Source organism: Chrysemys picta, chromosome 4, assembly GCF_011386835.1.
Source record: "Chrysemys picta bellii isolate R12L10 chromosome 4, ASM1138683v2, whole genome shotgun sequence".
NCBI lineage: Eukaryota > Metazoa > Chordata > Testudines > Emydidae > Chrysemys > Chrysemys picta.
Window position 1 is genome coordinate 44,821,797 of NC_088794.1, and position 19,527 is coordinate 44,841,323.

The 19,527-nt window shown below is 44.2% G+C and overlaps 1 protein-coding gene across 3 annotated transcripts in view; it reads right to left on the reverse strand.

The window, feature by feature from the left end:
* Window positions 1–19,215, reverse strand: part of PDE3B (phosphodiesterase 3B) — a 286,919-nt gene extending 267,704 nt beyond the window's left edge. Inside the window, exon 1 of one of the 3 annotated variants that reach the window (XM_065592128.1) lies at window positions 17,622–19,215. In XM_065592128.1, the coding sequence (XP_065448200.1) occupies window positions 17,622–18,632 (1,011 nt within the window). In that variant the 5' untranslated portion in view covers window positions 18,633–19,215. The remainder of the gene's footprint in view (window positions 1–17,621) is intronic. The other 2 variants (XM_042858840.2, XM_065592127.1) reach the window with 2 other exon arrangements.
* Between the last annotated feature and the right edge of the window lie 312 nt (window positions 19,216–19,527).

A 19,527-nucleotide genomic window follows, 5' to 3' on the forward strand; every position in this document is an offset into this window, starting at 1 on the left:
TATTGACAACTTTGCATGGGTAGGGTTCCTGAACTGGGATACACATGCCTATTTTTAACCACCCACCCACCCACCCACCCACCCACACACAAACACACACACACACACACACACCACGTGAGAGACTCAACAGGAAGGGGTATTTCTCCATGGTGCTGCAAGGCCTGGCTGATCACCATAGAAGGTTCAAACAAACATTAATATGGTGTGGTCTGGAAAAGTCCAGGAAGCCAGGAATCTTTAGAAACTCTGGCACATTTTCTAGAATGAGCAGGGAAATTTTTGCTCCTCATTATGGACATTAATAGAGTTATGATTCCTCCTGTCATTTTACCCTCTGCTTCCCTGGTTTATGAAGCCTTTTACAGGACACTAGGATAGGAGAAAGGAACTATTTAACTATATTTTGAGTAGTTGCAGAATGACACTGGCATATGCATTTGGAAGAATGAAGGGAAGATGGGGATGCCTGATGACAAGACCAGATGTTTATCACTGTGTGCCTTGTGTTATAATTGCTTGGTATATTTTCCACATCTGTGACAGCACAGGAGAGGAGCCTCACAGGTGGGTGGGAGGAGATGCAGAGACTTTCTGAATACCATGGACAGCTCGAGAGATTGCTTCTGAAAAATGCTAAAAGTGGTCAGAGAAACAGGGTCAGGATGTATTGTGCTCCTCCTTTTGAGGACAGGATATATTTGTGATCAACAACCAAGAAAATATCCAAGGAAATGACTGACAGGTCATTGACACGGGGGGCGGCATGTTACATAACTGATGGGGGAAGCAATTCCTCAATGAAGTTTTTCATCGGAGTTGTACAAAAAAAGTGTATAGAGTTAAATAACATACATAATAAATAATGCTACTTGAATGAAATAAGTTTGTTAATAGCATAGTGCAAACTTAAGATCACGGAAGTGTGGCATGTGCAAACAGCGGAAAGCTCACAAATGCCTGTAGGTTAGGCACTCAAAACTGTTCTTCTACACCTCCACATTGGTTGATTGCTAGTTCTTTCCACATCAATTTGCTGATTGAATAGAAGGTTCCAATATAGAGTGTTCTCAATAGTTTGCAGGCCCGGGCTACACATGTGCTGCACTTGACATTGGTAAGAAAATGTGCTCCAGCACAGCCGTTTTCCTATGTGTTGTGCATACCCTGTCTCTTTCCAGGATTGTGCACCGTTCCGAGACTTCTGATGCTTTCCTGGAGCAATCTATCCCTCCACCTTTCTGCCTTCATGGCCCTCTCTCTCTCTGGGGCCATGTACACAATTACTACTTCCCTGAACATCTCAAAGACCCAGAAGGTCCCTCCAGTCCTATGTTCCCTACTGCCACGGTCATCTTTTTTCTGTTTCCTTCAGAGGTATGTCAGCCTTTCGGTGGAGATTTGGCCCTATAAACCCAGCTCATTGCATTGCACAAGCAAAGGAAAATCAGAAAAGCACAAGTACTTAATGTCCCAATGCTAGTCTCCATGCAAACAATTTGCTTTTTCCAGTTTTGTAATGCCACTCCCATCTTCTCTTCCCCATCTAGGGTTCACTTCAAGATGACAAGACATTTTCCAAATTACTTCCTCCTTGTATAGGATCTCTGTACCAACGGAGGGTGAATAGGTGGGTGTGTGGCTGAGAGATTGGTAGCCAGCAGGTGGTAGGTTAGTAACTGCACATGTACCTCTGCAGACTATCCTTACGTTGGACGCAATTACCCTGAGATATAGAAGAATCTTGTTAAAAATGGCAATGGACAAACCAGGAAGATATGCAAGCACTTCTATTTACCAGGATGGCCCATTTCCCCTCCTCCCCGTCCCCCAGCTAGAGAAGAAGAAAAAAACTCTAGTTTATATGGTAGCCCTGAGAAGGCTGCATTACCTTGGCAGTGTGCATGCCCAACAGAGAATTATCTTTGCTTTTAAGTTCTCTTTTATAACACATGTATATCAGTACAAAGTGCACTGCCAAATAAACAAACTTTTGTAGTAACTGATTTGAGTTAAAGGGTTAACAATGCTGAGGGAATTACAAATACCTTGCAATCTCTCTGTATTTTGGCATGCCTCTGTAGCCTGATTTTTGGCTATTTACCATATAAAATTTAGTTATACATAAAATCTCAACACATTGCTACAACTATTACCCAAAATATATTTTTCTACTGCTATTTTTGTTTCTGTTTCTGTCACTACAGTAAACATGCCCACTGTGCAATGGGTTTGACATGTTAACCCCATAGTGCCAACATCTTGAGTGGAGGCAGTAAGGAGGGGCAACATTGAACCAGGATGTGGGGAGGGAGGCAAGGAGTGAGCAGCAAGCACCACAGCAAGAGGATATGGATATGCCAACTTTCTAATGCCATAAAACTGATCACCCCTGCCATGAAGCCCCATCTCTGCCCCACCCCTTCTCCGAGACCCGCCCCACTTGCTCCACCCCCCCACCCTGTCACTCGCTCTCCCCCACCCTCACCGGGCTGGGGCAGAGGGTTGGGGTGCAGGAAGGGGTGAGGGCTTTGGCTGGGGGTGCAAGTTCTGGGGTTAGGTTAGGGATGAGGAGTTTGGGGTGCAGGAGAGGGCTCTGGGCTGTGGTTGGGGTGCAGGGAGTATGGGCTCTGGGCTGGGGGTGCGGGCTCCAGGTGGGCCAGAAATGAGGGATTCAGGGTGTGGGAGAGGGCTCCAGGCTGGGGAACAGGGTTGTGGTGGTGGGGGGAGCAGGTGAGGACTTCAGCTGGGGATGCAGGCTCTGAGGTGGGGCCGGGGTTGTGGGATGCAGGAGAGGGTTCTGGGCTGGGGCCAAGGGGTTCAGAGTGCAGCAGGGGCTCCGGGCTCCGGCTGGGGGTGTGGCTCTGGGCTGGGGGTTTGGGGTGTAGGAGAGGGCTGCAGGCTGGGGCTGAAGGGTTCAGAGTGTGGGAGGATGTAAAATGTAAGGATTCAGGAGTGGGCTTTGGGCTGGGACAGCGGGTTGGGGGAGGTGCGGGCTCCAGCTGGGGTTGTGGGCTCTGGGGTGGAGCCAGGGATGAGGGGTTTGGGGTGGAGGAGGGAGCTCCAGGCTGGGGCAGAGGATTGGGGTGCGGGGGGGGGGGCAGGCTCCAGGAGGAAGTTTGGGTGGGGGATGGGACTCCAGGCTGGGGGAGGGTGCAGGAGAGGGTGCAGGGTCCCGGCAGCACTTACCACAGCTCCCAGGAAGCGGCCGCCAAGTCCCTGCAGCCCACAGGCACATGAGCAGCCAGGGAGGCTCTGAACTTCCCTCACGCCCACAGGCACCGACCCCACAGCTCCCAATGGTCATGGTTCCCAGCCAATGGGAACTGCAGAGCCGACACTCAGGGCGACAGCAGCGTGCGGAGTCTCCCTGGCCGCCCACGCGCCTAGGGCCGCAGGGACCTAGCGGCCACTTCTGGGAGCCGTTCGGAGCTAGGATAGGCAGGGAGCCTGCCTTAGCCCCAGGCCCTGCTGTGCTGCTGACCGGACTTTTAATGGTCCGGTCAGTAGTACCCACCAGAGCCACCAGGGTCCCTTCTCAACCAGGCGTTCCAGTCGAAAACCAGACACCTGGCAACCCTGGGGGAGGGGAGGGTACGTGAAGCCAATAGTCATGGCATTTGATACGACAAGGCAATAAAATCTCAATAGCTTTAAGTGTTGGTGCAGATGCCAATTTGAGCATGCTCTTGGAGGAGTGTGTTAACAACCATGCAGTTAGAAAGAAACAAGTAGTTCAGCCCAACATGGAAGCATGCAACCAGTACCCCCCTCCCCCCCCCCCAGCCAAAAAAAAATTGCTTAAATTCCCTTATAAAGTTATTTTGTACAATAGCACTTAATACTTACAGGAAGTCTAAAGCTCCCATCCACTTCAATTTCAGGCTGATTGCTAGTATAGCCGTTCCTGGCTGTCAGGAAATTTTCCTCCTCATCAGACCTAATATTATATGTAGGTCCAGGGAAGTTGCCACGGTGCCATGGCTGCATTGTGGAAAACTATCTACTATACCACTCTTGGATGCAGTGGTATCATATCTTTAAAAAAAAACAAACAAACAAAAAAGGTCCAGGTGCTTATATTATGGGAAGTCTTGTTCTTGTCCCTTGTCTTGAGGTTTTTCTGCTGTAGTTCCTTTGCTTTCATTCAGCAGAGACCAGCTTGAAAACCATTTCTTCGCTTTCATTTGCTCTGAAGGGGTCCACACAGAAGCACAGCTAATATAATGGGTATATGACTCTTGGTATGTGAACTCACTATTACCTGGTATCTAGAAAGATGCTGGCATACAGCCAGGTATGCCCTAAATCAAATAGGTGACATCCAGTCAAAATGATCCCAGAGCACTGGAGGGAACACAAGTACACAAACAGCACAATCCAGGTGTGAAGCAATGCAGAGTAGGACAGCACTGGGAGGACTGCCAATAGAGTACTTAGGAATGTGTCCACACTAACTTAAAGCAAATAAACGCACTGAGAAATAGAGTTACTTCTGTTCCAAAGAAGATTAATTACTGTGAATTAAGATACCAAATAATTCAGTGTAAAAAGGTGTGTGGATTCAAGGCTCTTTAATGTGAACAAACCAAGTTAACCAATGTAACATCTCCTTGTAGACAAACTAAGACGACCAGTAAATGAGGAAGGGAATAAAAGAAAAAAACAAATGAGTGCAATAGTGATGGAATGCACAAATTCAAGGAAAGAGAGACAAATTCAAACTTCATAGCTTCATTTCAGCAGAGATGGGAGATTACATTTTTGGTTTTCAGCTACCATTACAATGTTTTATTAATGGCAACTGAAACACACCCAGAAATAAAACACACCCTAAAAATCTTTCCATCATCATTTTAAAGAGTGCAAGAGAAACATTCAAACACTCCAAACACAAAAATTAAACCCAAGACACTGATATTTTGAAATACAGGTGGATCAAAACCACCTAACAAATTTCATCATATTGTTATAGTATAATAGCATCAAAAAATGTAACATTGTTCACTAGCAATATATATTTAACAGAAATGCAAAAATGAAGTGTATGAATATCATCAGGTGTATCTTGTGCAGTTACCGATACTCTGAGACTATGTTTTGCTCTAAGGTAACATGGCCTTAAATGAGCAAAAACAAACAACCCTTTACAAGTTCCAAAATTAAAATTGAAATTATTAATCTGTACAGAATTCTAACAGCTGAATTAGCAATACTCTCTCTTTTAAAAACCAGGACAACAACATTGTATAAAACTATAGGTACCGCCTTAAAAAAGAAAACATGCTCTATCCAGACTGGCAAAACTCAACTTGCACTCCAATGTGGGGTAAGGAATGATGAGGGGGCAGAGTAGATTTTGCACTTTGAGTTGTAGATTTTGATGACAACTTTGTAAAGCTGAATTTATCAATGAAAATGTAAACTGTTTGGCTTGAGTTTGGACTTCAGTTTGTAGTTTTTCTTATAATGAAAGGCCTGTGTAAACTGTTATACTATTGCAGCCTATAAACAAACACAAGGGAATTAAACTTACAACAAATATGAGTGTTTTTACATTGAAGTTCATGCCTAAATGGTTTGCCAGTGTCCCTTTTAAAGAAAAATATGAAAAATGTGCAATACGTTTAAGATATTTACTCTTTTATGGAACTCAGATTTTCTGTGTCCCCTTTACCAAATATTAGATCAGCAGCATTGATGGTCACTATACAGACTACAATTCTAGTACTGACCATTTGAATCAGCAATCTGTATTGAAGACAAAGTTCACACAGGCTTTTTCCCCTAAATTCCTGGAGCAGTTCTTCCTTTTTCTGAAGTAGTATTAACATAAAGGAACTAGAGTAAAAAATTTTATCCCCTTTTATAGATGGGGAATTCATGAAAATTAAGCTTTCCTATTTGTGGATGCAACCTCTGCTCAAAAATGAGGAAAGTAGGTGCAGATTATAAAGATGAGACCAATTCATGTGTTCTCTCTCGAAGGACTGTTTAATGGATTCACTTGTAAGTATTATACCTACTACACTGCTCTACAGCCAAAATGCTTCTGAAATAAATGTAGTCAAACTTTACTAATTCTGGGACACTGAGAACGAAAATGATGCTTAAAATTGTTGATTGGCTCTAGTTTGCAAGATATGCTATTGGGTCAGTATATACGACCCTTGACTTGGGAATGGCGGAGGATAAGTGAGTTATAAAGGGAAGGGATCTCAATTTAAACCAGAAATGACTAAAATACATCTTTGACTGGATCTATGAATAAATCCATGACTGGGTTTGGACAGTACTTGCTTTTTAGGCAAAACAATGAATGATGCAATCTGAAGCTGGTATTGCATCATACATGATATGAATTGCATCATGTTATTCCTAGAAGTCACGGATGATGCAATCATAACGAAGCTTACATCACTCTGCTGAACAAATTGCCCTATATCAGCTCTAGAAATCTATGCCTTTTGCAGTGCCAATGATTTGGAGAGAGCCAACAGATCATACCAGCAATTGTTACTTCTGCATGGTGCCTCCAGTTGGGAAAGGTGTGTCAAAGAAGAAAAAGTGGACTGTGCATTATCCAAACATTCCATCAGCTATACGCCCAGTACCCCATGGAGAAGGACTGCCAGTTCCTGATGCACCAGAATCATTCTCACTTGAGTCAGATGAGGAAGAGGAAGAGGATGAAACTTCTGGTCCTGAACCATCAATGTCACAGGACCCACATTTTCTCCCATCCTCTTCCTCTGAACCACACCTCATAACACAGGGTGAACTGAATGACCTTGTCAGGGATTTGGAACTACCCAAGAGAAAAGCAGAGCTGTTGGGCTCCAGACTACAGCAGTGGAGTCTCCTGGCAGGTGATGTTAGGGTTTCCATGTTCCGTGACCGTCAAAAGGATCTTGTCCCATTCTTCTTCATGGAAGGTGATCTTGTAGCCTGCAACAACATCGATGGTGTGATGGCAGCCCTCAACATCGTTCACGATCCAGATGACTGGAGACTGTTCATTGATTCATTGAAGACGAGTCTTAAAGCTGTTTTACTGCATAATGGCAATGTTTACCATCAATTCCAGTTGGTCATGCAGTCCATATGAAGGAAACCTATGACAACATGAAACAACTTTTGAGGTGCATAAACTATGACCAACATCAGTGGCAGGTTTGTGGCGATTTGAAGGTTGTGGCTCTCTTGCTTGGTCTGCAGACTGGATACAAAAAGTACTGCTGTTTTCTCTGCGAATGGGATAGTCGTGCAAGAGATTCCCACTACATCAAGAAAGATTGGCCACTCCGACAGTCATTGGAGCCTGGGAGGAAAAGTGTTCAGCATCCACCACTTGTTGAATCAAGGAAGATTTTGTTACCACCCTTACACATCAAGCTGGGTCTGATGAAGAACTTTGTCAAGGCCATTGACAAAACACAAGCAGCTTTCAAGTACCTCCGTGGAAAATTTCCAAGGTTAAGTGAAGCTAAGATAAAGGAAGGTGTCTTTGTTGGTCCTCAGATTCGTGAACTTCTTCGAGATGATGCATTTGACCATGCACTGCGTGGCAAGGAAAAGACGGCATGGAAAGCCTTCCACTTAGTGGCAATAAATTATCTCGGAAACAACAAGGCAGACAACTACAGGTTGTTGGTGGAAAACCTCCTCAAGGCATACAAAAGCCTTGGTTGCAACATGTCACTAAAGATACATTTTTTGCACTCTCATCTAGATTTTTTCCACCGAACTGCGGAGCAGTGAGCGACGAGCACGGCGAGCGATTTCACCAGGACATTGCAACAATGGAGAAACGCTATCAGGGCAAATGGAGCCCATCAATGCTTGCAGACTATTGCTGGACAGTGACAAGAGATGCTCCATTTAATGAATAAAAGAGACAAGCCAAGAAGCGCCGAGAAGACACTGAATAGGACTAAACTATGTCCATAATAGTTTTTTGCCTTTTTGTTTCATAATAAATTTTATTTATATAACCCTTTTGCTGATTTTTAAAGTGTTACATAAACAGGACAGGTGAAATATCATGTAAAGCAACCATAAACACATGAAAAAACCTAGGTTTACAATTTATGATTAAAACTCTACTATTGACACAATATACATAGACATAAAATGTAAAAACTTAAATATCTTAGGTCTGGTCTATACTACCCGCCTGAATCGGCGGGTAGAAATCGACCTCTCGGGGATCGATTTATCGCATCCCGTCGGGACGCGACAATCGATCCCCGAATCGGCGCTCTAACTCCACCAGCGGAGGTGGTAGTAAGCGCCGCCGACAAAAAGCGGCAGAAGTCGATTTTGCCGCCGTCCTCACAACGGGGTAAGTCGGCTGCAATATGTCGAATTCAGCTACGCTATTCACGTAGCTGAATTTGCGTATCTTAAATCGACTCCCCGCTGTAGTGTAGATGTACCCTTAGAAACAGTAGCCAATCAGTTGTTTTAATTGGCATATTTGAATTCAGCACATCAAAATACACAATAAATAGCACATTTTATCTCTGAAGCAGACGACTTCTCAAAAATTGTAGACCAGTGCTATTTATTTTATTTTCATGTATATAGAATCATTTGTCTAAGTTTACGGCTGTTCAAGTGACCTGCCTGGCAGGGGAGATACTGAATGGCTCCTGTCCCAGTGTCTCCCTCACCCTGATCCTGGCCCTCCTTCCCTCTCCATCTCCCATCCTGACCACCATTTCTGTTCCTTTCATGCCACCACTCCTAGCCTCCTGCCCATTCCCCTGCTTCACCCCCTTCATCTTCCCAGTCTCTTGCTGTCTCTAATTTCAATCTCTCGTTCTCTCTCTCGCTTCCCATCCTCACAATCTCTGATGACTTCAACTTCCATGTTGATAACCCATCCAACCCCTTAGTTGAACTTTTCCTTGCCCTAACCTCTTTGTTCAACCTGTAGCCTGGTTCAACTGTCCCACTCACCAGAAGGGCTGTTCATTTGATTTGGTCTTCACTAAGCATTGCATTCTATCAGATCTCTTTTGCTGAGTTCCCCCCTCTGACCCTCACCTGCTCTTTCAGCATCGCCCCTCAACCACACATAACCCAGACCCTCTCGTTTGACCTTTCAGCAACCTTCCCAATCCCCTGATGATGACTTCTCATCTACTCTCAGACATCTCCTTCCTGCCATCTCTTTTCTTTCTTCCATTGATATGGTGGTTGATTCTCTGTATTTCACTCTCCTGCACCCTTGGCTCTCCCCCAGCCCTGCCCCCTAGCCCTGCCAACATCCACTTATTCTACTCATGCTGTGGACCATCTCTGGCAGAAATTCTGTGACCAGGATGACTTCCTCCATTCTCTCTTCTTTCAGTTCTGCCATCTTCCTAGATGAACAACACTACTTCTCCAACTAAACTGAATCCTATACAATCACAGCCACTTTGTCATCACCTTTGATTCACTCTTTAAATTCTTCCTACCTCCTCTTCTCTCTCCACATAGGATCTCGATTTCTTCGGGGGGAAAAAATGTTGATAAAATATGACACAGCCCCTCAGCTTTCCTTCCTTTTTCCTCCTACAACTCTCACCTTCTCCCTTGGCAAAGACACAGATGTTTCTTGTCCGATCTCCTCCTCTAACCCCTCTCTAACTCCATTGACCCCATCCTATCTTCTGATCTGCTTTACCCTTTTTCTTAAGCTCTCATTCTCCTTTGGCTTTTTCTCTTCACAATACAAGCAAACTTTAGTCTCTCCAATGTTAAAAAGCACCATCCTTGACCCTACTTGCCTCTCCAATTACAGACTCATCTCCCTTCTTCCTTTCATCTCTAAACTTATTGGTTGTGCTGTTTAAAATGGCTGTCTGGGGTTCCTCTTCTCCAATTCCATCCTAGAGACACTCCAATCCAGCTTCTGCCCCTTGTACGCCACTGAAACCCCTCTCACCCAAGTTTCTAATGGCCTCTTTTCCTGGCCAAAGCTCAGAACCAGTCTTCCATCCTCATCCGCCTTGACATGCCGGTCACCTTTGACCATGCTCTTCCTCTTGAAGTCTTCTTCTCCCTTGGCTTCCATTACTCGGTCCTCTCTTGGTTCTGTTCCTACCTCTAATTCTCATGCGGCAACATGTCCTTCCAAAGATCTTCCTCATTCCCCTTCCAACTTTCTAGGTGGGTTCCACAGAGCTCGGTCCTTGGTCCCTTTCTCTACTCCTTATCTCTGGATAATCTCTACACTGATGAACAGATCTACCCTCTCTATTCCAGACCTGTCTCCTATCTAAACTAAAATCTCACTCTGTCTTTCTCATATCTCATGGATGTCGAGCCAATGGCTCAAGCTCAACATGGCTAAAACAGAGTTCTTAACCTTCCCCCAATTCCTTTTTCAATCACTGTGGACAAGACTGCCATCCTGGCTGTCACTCAGGTCCATAATATAGGCATTATCTTTGACTGAGACTCTTCTCTAGGTCCTCCTATCCAGGCTATATCTAAATCTTACTAATTCTTTCTGCATAACATCTCTAAGATATGCCCTTTCTTATCCATCCACACAGCTAAAACTCTTATCCAAATACTCATCATAGTTACTGCAACATTCTTCTTTTGGCCTTGAGAAATGCAATCTTGCCCTACTCATATCCATTCGGAGCAGTGTTACAAACGTCATTTTCCTAGTCCATTGCTTTGACCAGGTCAGCCCATTTTTTCCAATACCTTCACTGGCTCCTCCTTCACTTTTGCATCAAACATAATCTACTTGTATTCACTTTCAAGGCCCTTCACAGTCAATCCCCATCCTACCTATCATCTTTCATTCATTATCAAACCATCAGTTCTTACTTCTGAGTGAACTACGATTACAGCCTCCACAGCCCATTTGTTAAATTTTCAAACAAGCACTTTTGTGCTTTCTCCCATGCTGCCTCACACATTTGGGAAGTGCTCCCTGTAAACAGCAACAAACTATCTCATTACCCACCTTCAAATCACTCCTTAATATTCTCCTCTGCCATAAAGTCTACAAAAAAAAATTGACAACGGTTAGGCTGCTGGTGTGCTGAGTGCTATCATATGGACCAATACCGTCTCATGGGGTTTCTTGTACTCCCGTTGGTCTTTCTATATCCATCTGTTGTCTCTTGTATTATATGTATATTGCGAGCCCTTTGGGGATAGGTACCATCTTTTTGTTCTATGTTTGTACAGTACACCTAGCACAATGGGGTCCTGGTCCACAACTAGGGCTTCTAAGCACTGCAATAATACAAATTAATAATATTATGAATATAAGCACACCTAGAAGAATAAGACAGGTGCCCACCTCAAGAAGCTTACAGTTTAAACCAGACATTGAAAGCAAAGGATAATAAGTGGGTGGAGGTACTGTATAATGGAGGATTACAGTAGTGATTAGCATTAAATATTCATTGTTATATACAAGTCTCTCAAATGTTCTTTTCTCTTTAATATATTAATGTTCATATTTGTGAGGGTGGGGCTGAAGTTAGAATTGGAATATTAAACAAGAAGTAGTGTGATCGGAGGACGATTTTAAAAAGACAGCAAGCTCACATGGCACTAAGGGGGGTCTATGAGGCAGCATGGGAAGAGGAGAAGTCATTTTGAGAGCATGACAGGCAAGCAGAGTTTAGAGAAATGGGTACTAGTGTTGGGGTAGGTGGTAGAGATCAGACATCTCTGGCCTCAAAGTTGAGGAAGTGTATAAATGTAAGGAAGAGGACTGAAAATAAATGCTATATTATGAATACACATTACATTATTTGACCAAGCAACAACGCCAGCAAAGAGTAGATAGGCTTCATCTCATTACTTTGCTTTATTGTATGTCTGTTTAAATATTATCTTTAACTGTTCTGGTATGAAGTCAAATTTGTTATATTAAGTGGTTAAAATGAGAAATAATGCAATTTGTCCCTAAGCAAAGGGAAATATGCGAACACTCCCCGTGCTGGTTGGAGTGGACAGTGTGTGCATTTGTACCCAACTGCTAATCTCATATTTTAAAATATAAAATGAAGATAGTAAATACTAAAACAACAAGGAGTCTGGTGGCACCTTAAAGATTAACAGATTTATTTGGGCATAAGCTTTCGTGGGTAAAAACCTCACTTCTTCGGATGCATAGAGTGAAAATTACAGATGCAGGCATTATATACTGACACATGGAGAGCAGGGAGTTACTTCGCAAGTGGAGAACCAGTGTTGACAGGGCCAATTCAATCAGGGTGGATGTAGTCCACTCCCAATAATGGATGAGGAGGTGTCAATTCCGGGAGAGGAAATGCTGCTTCTGTAATATGCCAGCCACTCCCAGTCCCTATTCAAGCCCTATTCAATCTAATGGTGTTGAATTTGCAAATGAATTTTAGTTCTGCTGTTTCTCTTTGAAGTCTGTTTCTGAAGTTTTTTTGTTCAATGATAGTGACTTTTAAATCTGTAATAGAATGACCAGGGAGATTGAAGTGTTCACTTACTGGCTTATGTATGTTACCATTCCTGATGTCCGATTTGTGTCCATTTATTCTTTTGCAGAGGGACTGTCCGGTTTGGCCAACGTACATGGCAGAGGGGCATTGCTGGCACATGATGGCATATATAACATTAATGGATGTGCAGGTGAATGAGCCCTTGATGGTGTGGCTGATGTGGTTGGGTCCTCTGATGGTGTCACCAGAGTAGATATGGGGACAGAGTAGGCAACGAGGTTTGCTACAGGGATTGGTTCCTGGGTTGGTGTTTCTGTGGTGTGGTGTGTAGTTGCTGGTGAGTATTTGCTTCAGGTTGGGGGGTTGTCTGTAAGCAAGGACTGGCCTGCCTCCCAAAGTCTGTGAGAGTGAGGGATCATTTTCCAGGATAGGTTGTAGATCTGCTTTTATGTAAATACTGCTTTTATGTACAAAAGAAAATAATTTAATACAGAGCTCCTGTTAATGACAGTATCACAAATATTTTTGTATAATTACACCTGTTCTCAGTCATTGCAACCATTTTAAAAAGCCAGCCTCTAAAATTTGCACCAAATAATAAATAATAATAATAATAAATTTAACTATGTATTACTGTAGTGTTATGGGCTCTAATTGATTTCAGTGTTCTACTTTTTTTTAAAATGCAATGTAAAATTATATAGCAACAGATATACATACCCTACTCCAAAGAACTTACAATCTAAACAAGCAAGTAGGAAAATATCAACTTTTTAATGTCTATTTTACAAACAGGAAACAGAGGCATAGAGACTAAGGCCCCAGTGCAACAAGGTGTTCAAGTACATGAGTAATTCCATTAACTTCATGTTACCTATCTATTTAAACTTGTATTTAAACTTGACCTGTGTGACTTTTCCAAGGTCAAACAAACAAACAAAATTAATCTATGGAATTGAACCCAGATTTCCAGGGCAGTGTTTTAACCACATGACTATCCTTCTGCTTAGATGAAGAGGGTGAAATGAAAGTAATTGCTTCTGTGAAACATACTAAGCTTCCTGCACATCTGAACAAGTCAAATAGCCAGGAAAAATTAGCTCAATTTTTTAGAGCATTCACTATTTCAGTCACACTTGACCCAGACATAAAAATAAAAATCAAGGGAAAAAAATTCCTTTCCTGCAAGACACAGTATCTTTTACATAGTAGATCTTGTTTACTCAATGAGCCCAATCACCTCCCATACATTCATCTTATATGGTAAATGTATTTCTTCCTAATACATCGGTTAAAGACAAGCAACTGCATATTACAGTACTTTTCAGAATAAGTCAAACAAACATATGATATCCACAAGGTCTGTCGTGCTGTCCAGTACTATAGAGGGTCCCAACTCTGAATTCCTCATGTTTCCACAGATCACAACTAGAGCTGGAATATATTATACATCTCTACCCCGATATCACACAACCCGATATAACACGAATTCAGACACAACACGGTAAAGCAGTGCTCTCAGGGGGCGGGGCTGCACACTCTGGCAGATCAAAGCAAGTTCAATATAACACGGTTTCACCTATAACGTGGTAAGATTTTTTGGCTCCCGAGGACAGTGTTATATCGGGTTAGAGGTGTGCTATACTCAGGCAACCAGTCCCTTTGAAGTCCATGGGAGCGGTCCTGCGATTGTTTGCAAGATCAGGCCCTTAAAACCTAATCCTGCTCCCAGTAATGACAAGATAAAACGCCCTTTGACTTCAGTGGGAATAGAACTGGACTATCAGATTAAGATCTTTAGGGTAGGAACTGTTTTGATTACTTGTTCTGTAAATATTTATTTTATAACACCAAACAATAATAAATAATGAATGTAACACTGGGTTCAAGATGAAGACAGAAATAGTTACATGAAGTTTGTTTACTATAAGTGCAGGATTTTTAAAATGTTTAATTTATTTCAATGAAGAGTAGAAAAACACTAATATGTTCAGTGCTTGAAGTGTCTGAAAAAATTGTGCTTATTTGAAATTTAGACTTAAAATTAAATCATATTACATAACCCTTTTGCTGTTTTGTATTTATTTTTATTTTAATAACCAGTTTAAGTTTTATTTAAGGTTTCTAAAAATAAACCATTACGGTATAACCTATTTTAAATGAGGAAAACAAGTACACGAGTTGTCAGTTTTCCAGAACTATGTTGCTAGCTATGTCTATAGCAGATGCAGGAGGCAAAATGTTGTAGAATATGATATCTGAAGACAGCATGGATATTCATTGTCAAACAGCAAAAGCATATGTAATTTTTAAGCATATTTCACAGTTTAGTTCCCATACAAACGAAACAGAGCCTGAGCCTGCAGACATTTACTACATGGGTTACTCAAGTTAGGAAGCATTTACAGAATCAGGTTCATAGGGCCTGTTCCTGCTCCCACTGAAGTCAAAGACTGCTCAAATTGATCTCTGTTGGAGTAGACAGGATACATACACAAGAAGCTGTTTCTCCTCCCCTCCCTCTCTCCCCATGTACACAGACCTCTTTCCTAGTATTAGCTTTCGCCTACGAAAAAACAGAATATGAACCCAATACAATTATTTTCTCACAGGATTTTACCAACTAAGCAGAACACTGTCAGACGTAACTATTCACAATTTTTTCCAGACTCAGTCAACTCTGCAGCTTTATTTTCTCGCACTGTACAATTTCAGTATACGATATTAATATTCTTACAAAATATCACCATAGTAACTTAGCCCTCTCAGATTACTAAAACACATTCATACCATTATGGGTTTATACTGCATTCTTTGTATTCCTCTGAACTTTTTAAAACAGTACTCATTAATCCCTATGTAAATTAACTACTTGAAAATGTTAATATTACAGATCTTTATTAAATGTTTTAACATGCAACCACAATTCTTTAAGAGACCTTAATTCTCTCCCGAATATGTTATTACATTTTGATTCCACGTGTTCCCTCTGTTAGCATTGTAGTAGAATACTGAAAACGTTCAAATAAGCATAGTGTTTATTAAATTTTCAGATAAAAAAAATCAATACCTTGAGACTTTAAGTGGATACATCTGACATTTTATTAACTCTGCAATGACCATCTTCTCTGAGTCAGATGCAAAATAAGGGGATTTAACTGCTTTGTCTTTATACCAGCACTGATAAAATACTGTACAGAAGGAAATGTATTCCTAAATCAAAGTACCCCAAATCTGTGAAAAAAATCTGTTAATACTATTTAAGTTTTCTGTAAGAGATATTTACTGTAAAGCATAGTCTACTGTTTAAAAATGTAGGAAACTAAAAGTGTACAACATACTGCTTTTATTCACTTTTACAGAAATGGAAAACATCAAAACCTGGATGTCTACAAGCAATTATATTTTTAAACATCCATGACTTCAGCATTTGTTGAACATTCAGTGTATTTTGCTAAGGTTGGCATTTGTCGTGTTTTTCCAAACACTAAATACCTATAGTTTGGCTTGAAGTTTACAGAAACTTTTAGAAAGTCAGCTAAATACCTAAGGCAGTATTTGATTAAATTAACACTAATATGCTTTACCATCTATAAAAAGGTTTAAAAAAAATAAAAAACCTAGCACAATTTGTATTTTTCCTATACTGCAGATATTCCTCTGACACAGAGGCTACTCACCTGAAGCAAAGTACTATATTTACTATGTAACTAGAACAAAAGAGGGAAGGGCAAGTAAACTTCTAATTACTATACCATATTCCCTAGATATTAACTTAGAACAAAATGATACAGTGTTTAAATGCTTGTTCACATGATGAATCTTACCAACTTACAAGCTTAAAACTGGCTACATAAAACTATTTCTGAAACCCTTTACTTGAACTTTTAAATGACTCTATAATACTGATACAGAACCTCAGAATTTGAACGTATTTCTAAACCGACTAATGCTGTATTCCTCTGCAAGGTAAATGCTCAAGTCAAGGATTTCTCTCAGCTTGGCTCATCTTTCCCTGCTTGGCTTCAGACTCACCGAATAAATTACAGTAGGGGAGGGAGCTCTGGGAAACAATCGCACCAGATGCATTAGGAAATACACGCGAGAGCAAAACTAGACAAGCTTCATTTATTTAGAACCTCTGAATCTCAGCTGCAGCAACAGACGGGACTTTCTGTAACAATGGCCTCTTGGCTTACAAGCCAGGCTTCATTTATATGTTATTTAAACACACACACACTTGTATTCTCCGTTCTGTGACTGGATGATTTTCCACTTCAAGTAGCCCCGGGCCAATTCCATCAGCAGCACAACTCAGTGTTCCTAGAGTTCACGTGCAATTTCCAAGATACAAACAGACTCAACCCCCACACGAAGTTTGCACTACAAGCTTTGCACTGTAAAGGGTTTTGCCCAAAGTAGAAACGAGCAAGACTTGCCTTATAAAACCTGAATGTTTCATGCTTCCTTCCAGACTTGACTCAATAGTTCTCTAACCTTAAGACGGTTCCTAAACCAAATCAATCTAAACGCGATATTGCCTTATTTGGAAAGAAACTACTTTAACTTGGTAGAAAAACAGACATTCGTGATGTACATATCTGTGCCAGCCAGTTGAAAGTAATATCCTCAAAAACCTGGTTTCCCCCGATACTTGCAGTCACCTGGGCAAAAAAGGTGGGAAGAAACTAAGTGCTATGCAACTAGAAAGTTTCATTCTCCAGTGTAGTCTTTCAGAAGCCGAGGAGGTGGAAACATCACAATCAAAATAATAATAAAGCGGCATCGGATACCTAAGAGGGATGTGCTTAAAAAAAAGTTACTTTTATAGAGGTAAGGTCTGCCAACCTGATGCACAACGTCCAAGCCCTGTATCCTGCAGGGAACACATCACTGCGTCTATTGACAAATTAAATCTTAAGGGGTGCACAGAAAAAAGATCTCGCACAAGCGCAGAGATGAACTAATATGCGCCTACCGTCTTATCTTTCCATTTATTATTTTAGGGGAATCTTGACACATCCCCCTACAAACACATACCAGTATATGCGCGGAGGCGCGCACATACACACGTTAGACACTTGCACTGGTTCCTCGGAAAGTTTTGAAGTTTGGTTTCCTCTGCCCCCACTCCCCGCCAGCGCTGCCCACGCCCTCCCCCAGTTTCGGGGGACCTACCTGTTCTCTGGAAATACAAGGCAACGAGGGTCTCCTGGACATTTTGCAGCTGCCGTAGTAGCTGGTTGGCGTTTCTCCTAAGGACACACAGCTAGACCTCCTCCTGGGTCTGATCACAGGCACTTTCTCCTCCACGCTGGGAAGCCGCGGGTGGTGATGCTGGTGCTGTGCTCCCTGGCTCTGGGCAGAGAAGATGCCGCGCTGCCAACCCAGCAGTGCCAGGAGGCAGCCGGCCACCCCGACTGAGCCGGCCAGCAGCGGTCTGAGGCTTGGGGGCAGCGAGCTGAGGCTGGTGAGCGAGACCAGCCAGACCAGGCTGGAGAAGACCAAGACCAAGAGGCTTCGGCGGAGCTTCAGGGTGCTCTGCAGCAGAGTCAGCACCGCCACCGAGCCCAGCACGGTCAGCAGCCGGCCTGCCACCATCTGCAGCTCGGCGGGGCCCTGCGGCAAGTCTGGGTGCCCTTCCGCTGGTAACAACCACTGCAGCGCCACGAAGTCCCCCGAGTAACAACAGAGGGGCAGAGCCAGCAGCCACCAGAGGCTGGTGCCGCCGCCGCCGCCGGGCTCCTCGCGCTTGTCCCGGGCCAGGTAGCAGGTGAGGAAGAAGAAGGCACAGGCGATGCTGAAGAGGGGGCTGAGGCAGTGGGACAGTCCCAGCAGGGTGCGCAGCGCCGAGGGGCCCCGCCAGCCGTTCTCGCCCTGCTGGCCCCAGGGGCTGCTCCGGCCGTAGGAGAGCAGGAGCGAGAGGACAAAGGCGGCCAGGGCGCCCAGGCTGAGCAGAGCCCGGGGGGAGGCGGCGGGGAGCAGCAGCAGGGAGAGGAAGCCCCTGGGGGGGTCCTGCCTCAGGGGAGTCACGCAGCTCTTCACATAGCCGTTCCGCAGGCTCTCCGGGCCGCTCCCGGGGCGGGCGAAGGGGGCAGCCACCCCGCTGGCGTCCTGCGGCGGCTGCTGGGGGAGTTTGCTAGGTCCATGCTGGGAGGCGGCGGCGGCGGCTTCTCTCTCTTCCCTCATGGTGGTCTGGGGAGAGCGGGGGTCTAGTCAGCTCCCTCTCCTCCTGCCCGGCGCTGCCTCCCTCATCTCCGCTGGGGAAAGGCTCTCGGGTCAGCCGCGGGCTCCTCTCCCCGACTGCGCGGCGGAGTCCGGAGCATGGTGGGTAACGAAGGGGAAAGCGAGAGAAGGTAAAAAGTCTCTGCGCGAGGCGGCTCGGCAGTGGGGACTCGCTGTCGCCTCCCCGCGCCCACCGGCTGCAACGGCGGCGGCTGGCAGGACCCTGGAGGGGGAGGGGGAGAACGGGACGGAGCCCTCCCTGCTCCCTCCTGCAGCTGCACACGGCGTGCGCGGAAGCGGCGGCGGCACGCGCCTAAAGAGCAGTTGGACTCTAACGGCCGCCGCACAGTAGCGGTGGTTGGCCTGCCGGGCCGAGGAAACGGGAGCGCGCGCGCCGCCAGCTCTAGATCTGGCCGCTCCGGGGCCGGGGTGTGCTCGAGAGCGCGAATCCCCGGGGGTGGGTTACAGCGCCCACCGGGCGGCGTCTGGCACCCCCTAACTAGAGTAGTTCTACGGACTCCCCGCGCGTTACTCCGCTTTCCCCCTCCCCCTCTCAGTTACTCCTCACTCTTACACAGGCTGTCGGCCCGAGGTGTGTGCGCGGCTCAGAGCTCTTACTCGGACTGGGCCCCCTGCCTGCACGGGCTGGTCCCATGAGCCGGGATCTCCTCTCACAGAGCACAGAAAGCAGCATTTTCACCTGCAAACGGTGCTGTGAGAAGTTCTGCACACCCATATAAAAATCTAGACAGGCATATTTAAGCAGCCACTGTTAAAAACGACAAGGAGTCCGGTGGCACCTTACAGACTAACAGATGTATTTGTCCATAAGCTTTCGTGGGTAAAAAACCTAACACGG